General features: G+C 40.8%; 1 protein-coding gene across 9 annotated transcripts in view; it reads left to right on the forward strand.

The window, feature by feature from the left end:
* LOC108133570 (uncharacterized) overlaps nucleotides 1-19,347 on the forward strand; it is a 265,289-nt gene that overhangs the window by 87,313 nt on the left and 158,629 nt on the right. For 4 of the 9 annotated variants that reach the window (XR_011443116.1, XM_070281109.1, XM_070281111.1 and 1 more), the window contains one exon: nucleotides 4,722-4,874. Coding sequence is in view for 5 of the 9 variants with exons in the window: in XM_070281109.1 (XP_070137210.1) it covers nucleotides 4,722-4,874 (153 nt within the window). In the remaining 4 variants the exon portion in view is untranslated. Of the gene's footprint in view, nucleotides 1-1,993; nucleotides 2,123-4,721; nucleotides 4,875-19,347 lie in introns of those variants that run through there. The other 5 variants (XR_011443114.1, XR_011443115.1, XM_070281113.1 and 2 more) reach the window with 5 other exon arrangements.

The raw sequence follows: 19,347 nt of genomic DNA on the forward strand, positions 1-19,347 counted from the left end.
GCCTCTTCGTCGTTGGTGATGTCATCGTCATCCATCCAACTAGCTGCATTGCACCGCAGCAAAGAGGCATCTGTTGTAATCTTTGAAGCCAGTTTCTCTATGATTTAGCTGCTGTTTTATCGCCCCAGACCGCATGGATGGTCGGTCCCTCCATCTGTTCCCACTTCACCACTCGCCAGATCGTCGCACGCTCCCACCATAACGCTGCCCTGGAAACACCACACATCTTTGCATACTGGGGCTGGGCCTGGTTATCTGTCCTAGACCTCGAAACACTTTGCGACTAGTCATGCAGGTTTCCTCGGTCAACTACTCGATCAACTAGAAGTATGCGACTTTTTCAAATCTCAGCAATGGACCTTTGTAGTGGGTCCTCCTGGTTCATCTTGGGAGCGTTCCCGCTTAATTTGGGGTTGCTCATAAAGATGGGATCCAGTGCAGGGACCGTCGTGCCATATGCCGGGAGTCTGAGTGTTTAGAGGTTTTGGCCTCTTTACGGTTTCTTAGTCTTTACGGCTTCAGCGTTTCTTTTCTCCGCGTAAGTACGTTTCTTTAGGCCTTCGCTAGTTGCTGGAGGCCCGCCTTCCTTCACTGCACCTAAAGGTGCCATCATGGCGATGGGACCGGAGATGACAACCCTAAGTTGTGACACGATATTAAAGAAGAATGAAATTAAAAACTCTAATATAATTGACAAAAATAGTGAACTTTAATATATTCAATAAAATTATTTAGTGCTCTTTTTTAAATCCAAAATTAAAACATCATATAATTTTCTTATTTCAATAAATAAAATAAAAATTGTTCCATTGGAAAATGCTTGGGAAAAATAATAAAATAAAAAATAAATGGATAAAATCTGAGATTTCAATTTTGGATGAGTATTCAAAAGATATGGTAACTGATGCCATTTCCTAATTTTAATTGGTATGCAATTGGTACATTTCACTAAAAACAATAATGATCAACGCAATTACACGGCCTACATAATTTAACATGTTGTAAAATTTGAGCAATTTTCTCGGTGTACCGCGGAAACTGTGGGTGATTGAATCTATGTTTGTTATAAACCTTGGTACAGTGGAGCCTAAAGGTTATGGAAAAGTTGAAACTATGCGTTGAGAAAAAAAAAATTGGAAATTGTCGGCCTGTGTAATAAATCCATAACTTTATGTATTTTTTTGTTCATTTACATATATAACCGAAATATAATAATAGTTGCGAACGATTGCATGTAGCTTCTACACAGCGAGACGGCGAGAGAATACCAATTATAACGCTTTATACTTCTAGTTTCGAAAAAGACGGCAGATGCAGAAGGCAAATCGCTTGAAAGGGCGAGAGAGGGAGTTATTGTGCGGGTCAAAAGTGCAGAAATGCATTGTGACGTCGTAGAATACGATGCTTTTAAATGCGCCAAACTTGGTTAGAGCTGCCCAACTTGTTAAAACCTGCAAAACCCGACAGCCAGCTTTGGGTTTTGGGTTTCTTAGGAGGTCCCGTCTCCGTCTCCTTGGTCCGACGAGTTGCGGTAGATAGTCCACCGAGGCGGAGATCCGCGACACCGTGTAAGGCTTTTTAGAACGGGTCTCGTAACACCTTCCGGCCCAGGGTAAGATAGTATTTTGGGATAGGAAGTGGGTAAATACAGTTTGTGGGAAAAGGGAAAAGGGTGTGTCTCTACTTTTTAGCGACGCGCATCGTCGCTGTCCGGTGCAGTTTATTTACGAGGAGGGCCCCTCGAGGAGACTTTTATATTTTATAATTTATATTTTATTTTTTAAATTATTCGAATAATTTTATTTTTATAGATATCTTTTGAGATGACCTAACTTTTGATGTCGCTTATGTTTGGTAATTGAGGTTGAACGTTTTAAGTTATTTATTTTGCAGGCAGATGAAGCTGGATGATCAAATTATGATAGACACATATGTATGTACCATATTATGGTGCTAAGCAGTGAATTAATGTAATGAACAGAGAGTGCGGCCTCACTAGATATAGCAAAGCTAAAGTTATCGATAGCGGAGAGGGAGGCCCGACATAGATATTGCGGTGCTAAAGCGCCGTAATATATACTAATCTAAGATATCTAAGATAATCCGTGTTCTTGGTGGATGTGTAAGTTTTGTAATTTTCTAAAGAGGTTGAACTCTTCTAAATTTTCGTATTTTGGCCATTACTGGGATCGGCCGACTATATGTCCTAGAGCTCCCATATACCAGATTGATCGAAAATTCTACTTTGGTGTTTTTATACCCTTTGGTGTTTTCGAGTAGAGAGGTATATTCTTTATCAGCATCAACAGCCGAGTCGATATAACTACAAATCAAAAAGCAGCCAAATCGGAACATTTTTATTGCTGTTATAGACTTTTCAGTCTGCTTCCCTACTGAGTCGGTAGGTTTGGCCGTAGGTTTTTTTTTTGTTGTTTTGCTCAGGCGCTAAAGTATGCGCTTACAAAAACCACTTCCGATCGTTCAATTATATGGCAGCTATAAGATAAAGCCAGCCGATCATTGTGAAATTTAATAGCTCGGGTCAACTGACCAAAAACATAATCTGTACAAAGTTCCAACTTTTCTATCTTCAAAAACACCAAAGGTTTGGCATTTCCGATCGTTCTGTTATATGGCAGCTATAGGATATAGTCGGCCGATCCCGGCCATTCTAACTAATATACTGCGTGCATAGAAAAGAAGAGTGTGTGCAAAGTTTCAAGACGATAGGTTCAAAACTGGGAGACTAGTTTACGTTTAAACTTTAAACCGACAGACGAACACTCGGACATGCTTATATTACTTCAGGAGGTGATCCTGATCAAGAATATATATATTTTATAGGCTCGGAGATGTCTCCTTTACTGCGTTGTACACATTTGACCAAAATTAAAATATCTATCGCAAGGTATTAAAAATCTCTGGGTGAGGTAATAACGTTGACAACCCGCAAGCCACGCCCAAAATATCTGATATCCATTTTAGTAACGAAAAAAAGCAATATCTATATGTATAAAAATGAATTTCGGTTCGTTAGTTTCGTTAAAACTCGAGAACGGCTGAACGGATTTTTCTTATTATACCCGGTTCTCGTAAACGGTTAGCAATGCCAAAATTACGCAAATGGGAACGCCATGGGAAAGTTGCTATTAAAAATAGATGTCAATGGATTTTATTTCAAGATTCAACAATTAGAGAATATGAGAATATCATAATTGCAATAAAATATCTAAAACAAGAACGGAAAGCAAACTTCGGGCGGAGCCGAAGTTGATATACCCTTGCAGCTAAAACCGGATATATATCGCAAAAATCGGATATAGTTGGCCGACCCTTATGAGGATATCATAATATAACCAATTCCTTAGAAAACAAAATCTAAGAAAAGTCCAAAACTTATATAATATTTTCAAGAACACTAAAGTTGGTGTTTTTACCAAATACCATTTCCGATCGTTCAGTCATATGGCAGCTGTAAGATATAGTCGGCCTATCGTTATGAAATTTGGCAGGTCGGATCAACTGACAAAAATATAATCTGTACAAAGTTCCAAGTTTCTAACTTTAAAAATACGAAAGTTGTACCATTACCGATCAATCAGTTATATGGCAGTTATATAGGATATAGTCGGCCGATCCCGGCCGTTCCGACTTATATACTGCAAAGGAAAGAAGGGTGTGTGCAAAGTTTCAAGTCGATAGCTTTAAAACTGAGAGACTAAATCGCGTAGAAACAGACAGACAGACGGACAGACGAACATGCTCATATCAACTCCGGAGGTGATCCTGATCAAGAATATATGTACTTTATAGGGTCGGAGATGTCTCCTTTACTGCATTGCACACTTTTGGACAAAATTATAATACCCTCTGCAAGGGTATAAAAATTGTGTTTTATAGATCGCTCAGGCAAGAATCATCGCAACCAATTGGTCTTGAACCAAACACCATGCCAATGGCCGATTTAAAGATGAAAGTCAGACTATTTGCAAAGACATTTGCCAAAACCGAAGAGTAAGCTGTGGTAAAACCTTCGTACTGCCTGCACGTAATGGTTTAATTGAAATGTTAGTGTGTACATGAGGTGTTTGGTTCGACGAAGTTGTTTACGATGCTGTGTAAGGGCTGTATCGAGTAGTAGTCAAGTCAAATACTAGTCAAGTAAGGATTGAAAAATACGAAAGCAATCCGGCAGGCAATCTACGGAGTACCTTTAAATTGATCCTCCAAGAGCAAGCACAGTTTTCTTGACATGAAGGACATAAAACTTCTAAAGTATAGTCTCGGAGTTGAATTCGAACGGGACCTCAATAAGCCGGAAAACAAAATGAACACTGTACAACAGACAGAAAACAATAATGTATCCAGACTGGTTCAGAGGTTAAAATCCTTAATTTGAGAACATTATTTTTGGAACGAGCAATAAAAATATGAATAGCAATAAAAAAGAAACATTCACGTGAGGTGGACGAATTTTATTGTTTTGTTTTGAATCCATATATTGCGAAAATAATTTTTAATTTTATTTTTTTGTTTTGTATCCATATATTGCGAAAAAAATCGTCTTTAAAATTTACATCAGATATTTTGGGGATGGGGATGTTTACTTCATAAAATATATATATTTAATGTATAAAAATTAGATGCTTTAATTATATTACAATATAAATAATAAGTTAAGAATTATTATATCAATATTTGTAAACACATCTTTTTTTCAGAAGCCCTTGTTCGTGACATATGAAGTTGGCTTATATTTAACCAATGGAATTGTGTTTAATGTTTCAGGCGTAACGCGATATTATGATGCGTTTATGACATATCAGGGAAAGTCCTTTATAAGCCAATTTCGATTAAAAATAAATAAACTACAGGTACGTATATTTTATTTTTGACATATTTATTTTGTTAGTAATTATAAATTGCAACACCTATGTTTTGCGGTGTTGCGTGATAGTGTTTTGAGACCTGGGTTCAGGAGAAAATATAAATATAGTGGGTCTTCCTGGACGCAGGGACTGCAAATAATAATTATGAGTTTGAAAAAATTAGATAACAAGAACGAAAAGCTAACTTTGCGCGGAGCTTAAGTTTATATACCCTTGCAGTTAAAACCTGATATATACCGCAAAAATCGGATCGGAGTTGGCCGATCCCTATTTTGGTGTTTGGTCATTGGGGGCTTTCAATGCTAGTAAAAATAAAAGGCGAATTTATATAATTTGAAACGCTATAAATGTTTATTCCTGCATGCAGATGAAGCCGGATGATCAGCAGATGACCAGCTTATCTCCATGCAGGGACTCAAGTAAAATGTACAGAGAGGGCGGCCCGACTGGTCACTGCGAGCTAAAACTCTCTAAAGAAAGCCCGTTAAGTCGAGCGGCCGAGAGAGATTCGGCTTGCGCTCAACTTAGCTTAGCTATACGTAAGGATAATAAAGGATAATAAACATTAGACTAAACATTAAATTAGCATTACTTAAACATAAACATTAGACCGCTGTGTAGCTGCCTGACCCGAAAAACTGAGAGACTAGTTTGCGTAGAAACAGACAGACAGACGGACATGCTCATATGAACTTAGGAGGTGATCCTGATCAAGAATATATATAATTTATAGGGTCGGAGATGACTCCTTTACTGCGTTGCACACTTTTGGACAAAATTATAATACCTATACCGACAATACCGACTATATCCTATAGCTGCCCTATAACTGATTGATTGGAAATGGTAAATTGGATTTACTGCGAGCTAAAATTTGGATTTACCATTTGAGTTAGAAATTGAAGAGTAAGAAAAGTGTGTGGAAACTTTCTAGTCGATAGCTTTGAAACTGAGAGACTAGTTCGCGTAGAAACAGACAGACAGACGGACATGCTCATATCAACTCAGGAGGTGATTCTGATCAAGAATATATATACTTTATAGGGTCGGAGATGTCTCCTTCACTGCGTTGCATACTTTTGGTCAAAATTATAAATTATAATACCCTCTGCAAGGGTATAAAAATTGAGGAACTTTTAAAAAGACCTTGTAGGAATTGTTTAGTAGGGCGAATATAGTACAAAACCGTGTTTGAAGTATATCTAACACCCTCAAAATCTTGCTTTATTTGGTTTTTCGGGACTTTTTTGCTCTTAAAAATTCCAGAACGTTTAATTTGAAGCCGATTTTAAAATTTCCGGCGTTTTTCAATAGTTAAATGTTGTTGATTTAAAAAAAATAAGATCTTCAATTAATTTAAAGAAAAAGGATACAATTTGTAAACAAGAAACTGAAAATTTTGAATTTTCGTCGTGTTTTTCGGAATTTGACGCCATTGTTCCGTTACAACTTACTAGAAATGGTATCATTTTTGACTCATATCAATATTGTCTCATTAATCCTGAATAAAACGTCGTAATGAAATAAAATGAGACCAATTTCATTACGAAGTTATGAAAATTTTTAAAGTTATAACGCTTTTCCCAAAAAAAATTGCAAAGCGACTCTGTTCTACTATAAAACAAAAATAGAGTTGCTTAGATCTGATTGTAGGCCCCATGTTAAAAACCCAAAAAGCCCCATGTTCTCCGGTTCAGGGGTTGATTCGTAGAATTGTGAATATAATGAACAATTTTATGGTACCATATGCCGATGTTTTGAAGTGAAAGTTTGCACAGGATAGCCATTATAAGTACATCAAAATGCTTGCCACCAAATTGGTCCTGGATATCAAAATGGACGTTATGTATTGATCAGCTAAGTAACCTGATGAAACCCCTTTCAAGCATTTGGGGGAAATCCTCAAAGCGGTTAAGTGGGATCAACAAAAAAAAAACTTCTTTTGGGAAAAAGTTCAGGAAGAATGGTAGCCAAATAAGCCAGATATGTGCTCTAATCTGGAGGAGACAACTCTTAGTTGTTTTTATTTCGACTTCAAACCTATTGAATTGAACTAAAATATATATAATTTTTTTTAATGAAACATTAAAGAAAAATTTAAACTTTTACTCATTATTACGTTTATTATCAAAGATACGTACCTAAACCCAAAGTAAAGTAAAGTAAACCTAAACCCAAAGTTTCTATCACTGTAAAAAGAAACTAGCGAGAAAAAGAAATTTTTCCTCTAATAAACAGCAATGAGAACACCGCCCTAAAAAAAATGGACGATCCTTCGAAACATAGGGAACTTGGGACCACACATTATTATTGTTCTTACAATAAAGGCATTGAATCTCAAGCAGGGGCTCAATCAAATGTTTCTTGGTACCCATTATCATCCGTCACAACCTTGGTGATCTTTTTTTTTGGTTCTTCTCCTTTGTCCCTGAAATGGATGCTGAAGTGGATTTGGTCATTATTGACTGGCATCACAATCTGGGACGAATAGCAGGTTAGCTGTTACAAAGTAGCTCAAAAAGAAAGTTAAGCTAGAAGTTAAGCTGAAAAGAAGCAATTAAGCAAAGATCGCTGTGGTGGATAGTATATGTTCCAGGTGAGGTACACAAAGATGCTACAAAAAATCTGAAACTTAGGCATTAAAGAAAAGACTTAGTGTTGGACCAGCCACAATCAAACCTTGTTAACATCTTATCAGCATCTACTATTGTATAATTGTCTTTTACCTGGGTTCGCATGCGCTTTGTTGTATGTTGTACGGCATGAGCATTTGAGAGCATTAGATAATTTTCTTTGTTGAGATGATGCACTTGCGCTTTGGATTATATTGATCGGCTAGGGTCAAATTGAAATAGGTTAGGGTAATTCTCGAATTCTCGAATTTATTAATTAATTAATTAAAAAATGCAAACGTAACACTCAAGGGGCCCATCCACAGGCGAGCATGTTGACGAACATGCTTGAATTTGAATTTCATTTTCCCCACTAACTAGAGCCAACATTCGTGCGAACATCATTTTTCGATAAATTTTCAAACTATCAACATGTCAACGGACAACGACAGCGGCACTGTAATTGCACTTATGGCTATAAGTATTTGATTAGAAAAAAAGAAAAAACAAAATGAAGCGAAAAAAAGGAAGCACAGTATGTGGATGAAGGAATGGTACGCAAAGCGGATAAAATTCACACATAAGAAGCTTTTAAAGGAGTTGCATGAAACGTCTATGGATTTAAAAAACTTTCTTCGAATGGACAGTTCTACATATGAAGAACTGTTAAATTTAGTAGTGCCTGAAATACGAAGACAAGACACACAAATGCGTGAGGCAATAAGCGCAAACGAACGCCTTTCAGCGACTTTGTGTTTTTTGGCTAGCGGCCAAAGTTATGAAGACCTGAAATTCTTAACAGGAATTTCTCCCCAGAGCCTAGGGCGCAAAATAATTTAAACATGTCGAGCAATAATTAAAATGCTAAAGTCTTATATCAAGGTAACAATTTTTTTTTATTTATAATATCGTTGTAAATCGATTATTTAATTATAATCGTTGTAGAACAAGTCTTCAAAGGATGTAGCAGAAACGGTTCTGTTTTTGGTTTTTATAAAATCATTTTTGTTGTCTTCCAATTGATTAGACGAAAAAGAAGATGTATTTGAGTCTCTCATATGTGGAGTGTTCTCAAGATACATTTGTTTTCGTGAATACATGGATGCTGGCATCTGGCATTGACCATTAGAATTTGTATTATTAGGAATATTTGCAATGCTTGACACCCCTTGATAACGGTTTCTAGTGTGGCGTGCTCATCGAACTCTATATTTTTTGAGTAGAACTTCCCATGCATTATTACGCAATTGCTTGTTTTTATATGCATCGCTTTTGGCGTAGTATAGCGCAGGCTCATTTTTTAGGCTATCAATAAAATCTAGCAGGAATGTTTTGTTCATTTTGCTCTACCAAAACGTTTTTCCAACTGACGTTCGTGCCAACATTGCCATCCATTTACGAGCATGTTGTTGCCAACGTTGTCAAAATAGAACAAACGAACACAAAATTTGACAACGAACACTACCATCCACAGAAAAAATTTCATCGACCACAACATGTTGTGGATGGGCTCCTTTAGAGTAACAAAAAAGTGGCAAGTTACGCTCTTAAAGAGTAAGATTCAGGCAGAGATAATTTCGTAATAATGTGTACACCCTTGCATAGTGTATTATAGGTTTGGTCAAAAGTGTGCAAAGGAATGAAGGAGATATGTATCTACGACTCTATAAAGTATATATTGTCTAGGTCAGCATAACCTCCTGAGTTGATATGAGCATGTCCGTCTGTCTGTCTGTCTGTTTCTACGCGAACTAGTCTCTTAGTTTTAACTAGGACTAGCCATTTCTATCCATCCTCAGAAATTAGGATTTTCCTTATTTTGAGACATTGGAAAATTGAAGCGGAGTTCAAGCTAACATTGTTCATTCTTCTGTTGAATTCCATATGTTGGATTTTAAAAGAGGCTAGTGTTGTATCGATAACATCCATTTCAACCTGGAGCGGTATGGTGGAAATGATCTACAGTCTAATCCTACAGTTTACGAGTTACTGGTGATTGGCTACCCGCAGCAGTCTAAAGGAGGGTAGGCTCTAATGCCTAGTTGTTTGGAGTATCATTCTCCGCGTGGAGGGCCTAGAGTTTAGATGCCCTACCCTAGACCGTTCTGTAGCAGCTAGTCCGGGATCGATAAGGCTCAGTATGGCATTTAAATCTTCGTTTGGAGTGGATCGAAGAGCACCAGTGATGCATAGTGCTACTGCCTGCTGAATTTTTCCTAGTTTCTTAAAGTTTTTTTTCTTCTTGTGGGCTGGCTGCTTTACCAGTACAGTAGTATAGCTCTGATTAAGGAAGTGAACCAGTTAACTATATAGGGAGATCTGCCCTATTTGAGGAGTATTGCTTGGCTTGGCTTTCTGTTTAGCTATCTAGTACCATCCCCAGGTACTTGGCACTATAGCTGAAATAAAGCCTATGGTTGTTTAGTTTGGGTGGGGTGGGGGTGGTATTTTATATATCCCACTAGTACTGTTTTTAGTACTAAAGTACCCACTAGTACGCGTTCACCCTTGAGTCATTACTGCGTTTTAGAGATCTGCATGCATGAATTCTTATTCATAGCCATAGAATACATCCGAATGGAATAGAGTAAAAGAGTGCAAAAGTCACAAAAAATTGAGTGAGTGGGGACGAGAGTGAGAATGGCATAACTCAGTGGATACGACAAAACGGCGGTGTCCGTATTTCCCACCTCAGCTATCTGGTCACCCTAGCGAGCGGACGTCTCTTATCTCCAAACAGAGCTCTTCGACCGGTCGCTGTTCTTTTTGGGACCCACGTGGTTCTTATATTTCTTACTTTTTCGTCGTGCTTTTTAAATAGTCTTCATTCCATTCTTTACAATAAACAACTAACGTATAAATACCAATAAGCCCCATCATGGGCCCACGGCCTCCAAACCTGGGCGACAATCGGTTTGCGCCGCTTGCCATCAGCCCACCATCAAAAAAAAGAACACAACACCAAAAACTGGATATTGCATTCCCGGAATTTCCACCTACCTCAGTTGATAATCCAAGATATATAACAATCGCCTCCACCAATACAGAAAAGACCATTTCTCAATTCTCATGCTTCGCCGTCCACCGCGCCCTTAAAATGATCTCCAAAAACATAGTTGCCATTCCGAACCTCAGAGACTGAAATTTACTTATGCTAGTTAAATCTCTAGCCGATGCTGATAAGTTTATTAATACTACCGAGCTCACCGGTATATGCAAAGTACAGTGTAAGCTCCACCAGGCACTCAATTTTGTGAAAGGGACAGTCTTTGCCCCGTACCACAGCGACATTCCCGAAAAAGAAATCGTCGATGAACTTAAAACACAAAAGGTTACGGAAGTTTATAAATTTATGAAATCCTACGATGGTGTTTCCAAGCCCAGCGGAGTTATCCTAATAACCTTCGAGCTCTATAACCTCCCATCTAAAATCGATATTTCTTGGCACTCTGTTAAAGTCCGCGAGTACATTCCAAACCCCATAAGATGCAAGTCTTGCCAACTCCTCGGCCACACAACCAAAAAATGCGTTAACACCCAACTCTGCTCCGAATGTGCCCTACCACCACATTCCCCAAGTAAATGCACCAAAATCTGTTGTGCCAATCAGTGCTTCCAGATTTTGAGAGATAAAATAAGCCAGATTGAAGAAAAAAAAATAAGCTAGAACAAGCTAAAAATTAAAAAAAAAAAGCTAAAAATAAGCTAACCATGGAAAACATTAAAATAGTTGATTTTTTACTTTTAATGATACGATATTGATATGATATTTATATAACTATTATAAAAGATAAATTTCCATCAACTTAATCATTAGATTCCATATATTTGGCGGATGGCGAGGTATTTCGTTGGAAGTTGGTAGTCATGACAACATTGCCATGACGTCGCAGTCCATATCTATAACGTTAAAATAAAAATACTTAGTATATTTTAAATAATTTAAAATTTCAAAATCAAACCTTATTATTAATATTGCGTGCAAGCTTTTAAAACACATTTTGTTGCGCAACTTTGTTTTTACGATGTTCATGTTCCCTCTCAACCGCAGCATTCGACCGTGGCAGTGAAACTATATGCAAAGCAAATAACGCCAGTTGCTCGAATGCTTTGTTTTGGCCAGCATCCTTGTTCAACAAAACTTTATTGTCTGTTCCTATTTTTCCCAATTAATTAGTTGTATTTTTCCAAATTGGGATACGATTTCATCAGGCCAATTGCTCTGGCGAGCATTCGGCCTCTTCCCGACAATGCCTTAAGTACCAAGAACAAAGAGAAATACTCAAAATAAAGACAGTTAGAAAATGCACTATGCGTGAGGCCAAAACAATATTTAAAACAACATCACATAACTCGGTTAATACCGCTTCATACTCTTCACTAGCCAAAACATCAAATCAACGTAGCGAAAACGCAAACCAAAACAAAAACAAGAAAGAAAAGCTAACTTCGGGCGGAGCCGAAGTTTATATGCCCTTGCAGTTAAAACCTGATATATATCGCAAACATCGGATATAGTTGGCCGATCCTTATGAGAATATGATAATATAACCCAATTTATTACAATACAAAATCTAAAAAAAGTCCCGAACTTCTATCATCAAAAATACCAAAGTTGGTATTTCTACCAAAAACCATTTCCGATCTTTCAGTTATATGGCAGCTATAAGATATAGTCAGCCGGTCGTTATAAAATTTGGTAGGTTGGATTAACTGACCAAAAATATAATCTGTTCTAAATTCCAGCTTTCTATCTTCAAAAACACAAAAGTTGGATCATTTCCGATCAATCAGTTATATGGCAGCTATAGGATATAGTCGGCCGATCCCGGTCGTTCCGACTTATATACTGCGTGCAAAGTAAAGGAGTGTGTGCAAAGTTTCAAGTCGATAGCTTTAAAACTGAGAGACTAGTTCGCGTAGAAACAGACAGACAGACGGACCTACGGACATGTTCATATCAACTCAGGAGGTGATCCTGATCAAGAATATATATACTTTATAGGGTCGGAGATGTCTCCTTCACTGCGTTGCACACTTTTGGGCAAAATTATAATACCCTCTGCAAGGGTATAATGACAAAATTAAAATTGCTTCCACCGAAGAAGCCCCGAAAAGAAAACCCTTCTCCCTCCTCATCCCACTCCCCGATTCCCCAGTCCCCTATCCCCACAACCCCTTATCAGCCAAAGCAATCCACTTCACTTGCTCATAACAAGTATAACTTATCTCCTGCATCACATGCATACTTACAAGAAATCCACGCGAAAGTAGCAGCTGAGCAACATCTTCAAATCAAAATAAACCATCTACACACAATATTAATTTAAATGCCCACGATTCTGACGATGCTTTGAGTGATTCATACTAGCTTCATCAATCCAAACTAGAGGTGGGCACGGGCCGGGCTTTTTTTCGTGGCCCGCGGGCTTACACAGGCCCGGAGCGGGCCCGGTCCTTAAAATTAAGATTCGTGCGGGCCCGGGCCTTTGCAAAGGCCCGGCCCGTAAAAACCCGAAATAGGCCTTAAAACATTTTTTATTTGACCGCGCTATTTTTTTTTATTCTCGAATTACAACCGCCATTTATCGTATTTTAATTGCTTATCGGTGTTACTATCGATTTGCTTAAACAATATTTTACTTTTTTGCACACCACTATTTAAAATTTGGCGTCCTATTGTAAAATTCATAAACTTTGAAAAACAAAATAAAAATAACTACCAAACATTTCAACAATCCTACGATCCTACCACCGCATATAACTTTATTCTATCTTAGCCGATCATATAAATAAATACTTATAAGAAATCCTAAAAATATTATGTACATATCGAAATGAAGGCCCAAGTTGCCATTGCTCAAAATTATTGCTAGCCCATAATTTTAATTATCTGTTAGCCCTTTATAAATAAATAAATAAATAAAAATAAAAATAAAAACATGAATTAGGATTAATAAATTTGAACTTATATATATGTATACATAAATAACATGTCTTTGAAATTTCGTGCCGGGTCGGGGCGGGCCCGGGCCTTGATGAAAAAGTTTCGTGTTCGGCCGGGCCGGGCCTCTCAAAAAAGATTTTGTTTTCGTGCGGGCCCGGGCCCCAAAATACAGGCCCGCGCCCACCTCTAATCCAAACCAAACCAAATAACATCCTTTCTCTCTTCCCACTTCCCTGATGTTATTTGCCTTCAGGAAACACATATTAATACCAACCTAACGAACATTGCTTACCCGAAGCAATTTATTGAATATTTCTATAACTTTAGCCTACGCCAAACAAGGTGTTAGCATATTTGTACGTTAAAACATTCCCCTCAAGCCCATACCAATTAACAGTAATACTTGTTCTTTAGGTATTGAACTCCTAACCCATCCCAAAATATGTATTTTTAATACATATATTCCTCCATCTCAATTTGTAGCAGCCACGAAATTCTTAAAATAGTAGATCTTTCTAGCAAGCCAATCTTATATGTGGGAGATTTTAATGCCTGGAGTCCATTGTGGGGATCATCTTCGCATAACTCTAGAGGTTTACAAATAGAAGAATTCATAAACAAATCAACCTTAACTCTCCTCAATGACGGCTCCGCTACCCATCGTTCCACTCACAACTCTTTCACGGCTATTGATCTAACATTAGCCTCCGCATCGTTGTTCCCTTTCTGTAAATGGTCCGTACAAGACTCTCTTTACGGAAGCGATCACTTTCCTTTAAAGACAAAGGTTCAATTTCGAACTAATCCCAAACCCTCTCTACATCAGAGAAATGTTCCTTGGTGGAGCAAAACTCTGCAGGATTTAAGACAACAAAAGCAATCTCCTTGGAACGCATACAAACAAACTCAGAGCACCGCTGCTCTAATTTCTTATAGAAAAGCTAACAAATAAATTTCAAAAAAAAAAACAAAACGGGAATCCTATGAAAGATTCACTTCTAATATAACCCCTCTATCATCGACCAAGAAAACTTGGGCTGACCTAAATCGCTTGATAGGTAATTTTCCAAATAACCTCAGGACATTAAAATATAACAACGAGAATCTCCACCACTCCGTAGACATTGCCGATGCATTTGGGAACTTTTGGTCGGACTACTCAGAGGACGGCAATTTCTCCCACCAATACAAGACCCGTAAAGAATTAATTCTCTCTCAGGAATACACACCCCCCAAATTGTCGACCGCCTCTACAGACCTTGACTCAAATTTTTCCATTAGTGAGCTTGAATATGCACTTCAGCATGCGAAAGGGAAAACACCCGGTATTGACCGAATTTCATACCCAATGCTGAAACAGTTGCCCTCCGAGGCCAAATATCGCCTATTAGAGATGTATAACGCTATGCTGGCTAGGGGTAATTATCCCTATCCTAAAACCTAACAAACCAACACATGAAATAACATCATTTAGACCAGGGGTGCCCAAGCTCAGCATACGGCAGAGCAAACTCCAATACCAGGCAAAAAATCACAAATACATTTACACCATTTTTTTTCATTTCGATGCACTGAAAAATAAAATTATAATAACTGTTTCGTTCGACGACAACCAACGAGCGAGAGAGAGGGCACAGAGGGGCGAGTGTGGATGCGCTCTTCAGCGCGGGTGCGCTCTTTAGCGCGGGTGCGCTCTTCAGCGCGGATGCGCTCTTCAGCTGAGCGGCACAACGGCCCCTCACCTAAACATTCTCCCCCCCTTGCAATCGCTCGGGTTGCAACAGATCCCTCGTCGCTAGCTATGCGTCACTGCAGCTAGAGGGCGTACACGGGTCGATGAAGGCCCCCGTGTCGAAAATCCGGGTCCCGATGTTGACGCTGTTCCGTCTCAGCAGCGACGATAGGGTGGGCGCAGCGAGCGCGTCCTGCGGGGGCCCTCGAGGAGAGGCGGAAAGTTGCCTAGGCGCGGATGACGCGGGCGGAAGAGCGGTGGACGGCACCCGATGAGTGGCGGACGAAAGCAGTGGAGCGCTTGACGACTGCCAGCCAGTGGCGGAAGAATGCCGAGGAGTTGCCGACGAGCGCCGGGAAGTCGATGGCCGTGGATCGGCTTGTGAGTGCCGGAAAATGGCGGACGCAGGGCGAGAAGCACCCGAACCGCGCCGGGAGTTGGCGGATGACGGCCGACGAGAGAGCGAGACACCCCGTGTACTGTCTCCCGTGGGCGGTGACCGGTGCTCCTTGGTCCCGGGATGCAGCAGCGTGTGGTGATCCTGACCAACGTCTTACAGCCGTCCCCACGCCGACAGAATCCATCGGAGTGCTCGTGGGCCAGGCAGCTCGAGCAATAGCGGTTCACGAGAACCGCTCGGAGCCGCTCCTCGGCACTAAGGCGTAGGAAGCGCCGACACTTCTTCAACGGATGGATCCCATTGCAGACTCGGCATCGGTAGGATTGTGTACCTTGAGTACATCTGCTCTCCAGTGACGGGGCGTTGCGTGGGTGTGGCGACATCGTGCTGAATATGACCTTGGAATCTAGAATTAGGCCCGGATCAGTCGGATCATCAGCTGATTGCCACCGTGCAGCGTGATGCGATGTGTAAATCGAAGAAGGAGTCGTAACAGAATTATGCTCGCATCCTGAATCGAAACCCTGAACCAGTGAGTCACCGAGGCTGCGGGCAACTCGTGCGGAAAAAACAGACACGCTGCGGGGGTTGGCTGGAGATAATGGGCCTGTCAGCACCCATCCGAAAATGGTCTCCTGACCGAGAAGCGACCCGCAGATGTTAGCCTTGGAATTACCGAGGAGAATGGACGGAAGAATGTCAGCTCCTAATAACACATCGACTTGGGCAGCCCCTTGAGACGATCTCGCGAAATCGGATATGATGGCAGATTTCCTGCCAACTGCGGAAGAACGTAAGCCGCAGTCTCTAATTGCAGCCCGGGTCTTGACGGCGACCGAATAAAGAAATGGCACAATTTTGTAGACTGCGCGGAAATGGTTTGATTAAGGCCGGAAACTTGGGCTTGAATCGTTTTGAAGGGAGGCTTGACGAGGTTGAACAGTCGTTCCGTTATGAACGTCGCTTCGGAGTCTATCAGTGCTCGTGCTTGGACGGTGCACCCCAAATGGCACACGTTGATAAGGGCCGTGCCCAGTAGGACGGCTCCTGACCCGGAAGCGAAACACACCTGCACATTCGACTGATCCTCGGAGCCGTTTGTTGACGAAGGCGGACTTGGAGCGGTAAGCTGCGTAGGCGGACTTGGAGCGGTTGCGAATGGATTGCCGCGGTGCAAGAGGGTGTGGTGTCTGCTGTGGCATGTGGAGCAGGTATGGGCGCTCGTGCAGTCTCGCTGCTGGTGCCCTCGGGCAAAACAGTTTAAACATAACTGCTTCCTCCTTATGTAGTCAGAGCGCCCATTTACATCCATTTCTAGGAAACGCGGGCATAAGCGAATGGGGTGGTCCTCCCTCGAACAGAGATCGCAGCCCTTTTGGCCCGGAACCACTCGAGTCTCGTATGAAGTGAGCCTCCGAGCAGAGGCAGTAGGAAGTCCCGACCTTGGCGGAAATTGCACGGAGCCACTAGGCCTGACGTCGTCGATGGCCTCCAGAGTGCGATGGCGCTCTGTCAGGAAGTTGTCTAATTCCTTCCATGTTGGAATCTCGGCCTTATTATGTACGGATTGCTCCCACATAGAAAGTGTGACCTTGGGGAGCTTTGACGAAATCATAAATACAAGGAGACAGTCCCAAGCCTCAACATTAACGGAGGACATTTCTAGGGCTGTCAAACAACTCTGAATGGTAGCTTGCAGCTCCTTCAGCGCGACCCCGGACTCTTGAGAAATAGCCTGGATGTTGAAAAGGATCTTCAACTGGCTGTTGACCAATAGCCGCCGGTTCTCAAAGCGGTCTGTGAGGCTTTGCCATGCGGCGACAAACCCCTCATGGGTAAGCGGAGCCTTAGAAACAATGGCGTGGGCGTCACCACTTGTTTTGGACAATAAGTGGAACAACTTCTCTACCGGGGTGAGCCGCGAGTTTTGGATGTAAATGGCCGTAAACAAGTCTCTGAAGGTGGGCCACCAAAGATAATCACCCGCGAAAACCTCGGTATCCACCGGAGGTAACCGGCAGCCTGTAGGCGCGGGCGTGTGGACATTGACGGGAGCCTGAGTGGATTGGGAAGCAATTTTCTCCCGAAGCTGGGCAATACATCTCGAATAGACGGAGTAACAGTAGCTGTACTTCGCTTCCAGCACTGTCGAGGCGGCCGCATTGTCGTCGGACACGGCTAGCAAATCGGAGCAGCTCTAATAGCTCTTCTCCACCTTCTCCCATAGTGCCTGAATTTGGTCCCGATGAAATTCGCACATGTATTGGGAGCCTATTTCCGTTTCTGGGGCGCCCGGAGTACTTATGTTAGCCTCAAATTGGATAATTCGATCTGTTGTGGCGATTAACTTTTTCAACGCCACTTCGACCGCACTTGGAGCCATTTTTGCAACGGAGCGACTCTGCCTCTGTGAAGGACCGGGGGTTGTATTGACGGATTCGTCACTTCTTGCCCTTGGACTGGCACTGGTAGCCTTAGGCTTCAAAAGAGGCGTCCGCGGAGATGCGGATTGAGATCTGTCCAAACGGATGGCTGGGATCGAACGCGGCTTTTTGTCGTCTCCTGTGGGCATTCTCAGAGTCCAATTCGCTGGTCAGCGCTTGTCGACTGACTCACGCAACAGGTGCCTCGTACGAAGTGGTGGCCGGTCGCACTAACGTGATGAGAACGGTGAGATCGCGGACGAAAGGCAATTACAAGGATCAAGTGCGAACTAGTTGCGCCGATGTGGAAAGTAAAGTCGTGTGCGGCACAATTCGAATGTGGAAAGAAAAACTTCAGGCACCAGAAAAAACCCAAAAGGAGACGAGGTTTGCTCGGATTGTAGGCGGATGTTGCCTGATGCGGAGTAGAAGCAGCGTTGGAGGCACGGAAAATGAAAAAAGTACCGGAAAATTCGTGCTTGTTCGGAAAAAAGTGATGACGGTCTATATATGTATGTATATTTCGACTTGTGTGGTTCGTAGTGACTTTAATATATACTGAAATATTAAATTCTTAACTATTTTCGAATTTGCGGAGCCGGAAGGTGGACTTAACCTTGGCTTGAATTTAACACACAAAAAATAAATAATTAAGTTTTGGCTAACTGTCGGATTTAAATATGATGGAGCCAGAAGGGTGGAGTTGAAAATCTTAATTTTTAATCAATTGAGGTTAATTATCACGAAGCTGGAATGGTGGAATTGAAACCTAAATATTTAATTAATTGAATTTAATTAACACGAAGCCGGGAAGATGGAATTAAAAACCGCGGCTCTATTCGGACAGAAGGTGGATAATTAAATTAATTAATTATAATTTTTCGATAAATAAATTTTCGACTTTAATTATTGAGTGGCCGGAAAGGTGAATTTAAAAAAAACCTGGCCCTTTGCTTGAACGGAAAATAAGAATTAAATAAATTTTCGTAGTTATAATTATAAATACATAAATTTATAATTAATTTATTTTTTAATCTATTTTGTTACGCAGCCGGTTATGCCGTCGGCACCCTGTACGTACCTCAAAGAAAAATAAACAGAACCGAAAAACACAACACGGCTAGGTCGAGAATTTAAGCGACACAATCACGGATTTGTAGTGAAATGGCGGTTTATAATTGTTGGTTTTAGAATATTTAAATTTTTTTTTGAATTTTATCGGCTATATATTTTCTGAAATTGGAGGCAGAAAATATTTGGAAATATATGGACATGCATGCAAGGGCATGTGGGGCATATGATGGTACAGTAGAGCTTCGATAAGTGGACTGCATATGTTAAATT

Source organism: Drosophila bipectinata, chromosome 3R (genome assembly GCF_030179905.1).
Source record: "Drosophila bipectinata strain 14024-0381.07 chromosome 3R, DbipHiC1v2, whole genome shotgun sequence".
Lineage (NCBI taxonomy): Eukaryota > Metazoa > Arthropoda > Insecta > Diptera > Drosophilidae > Drosophila > Drosophila bipectinata.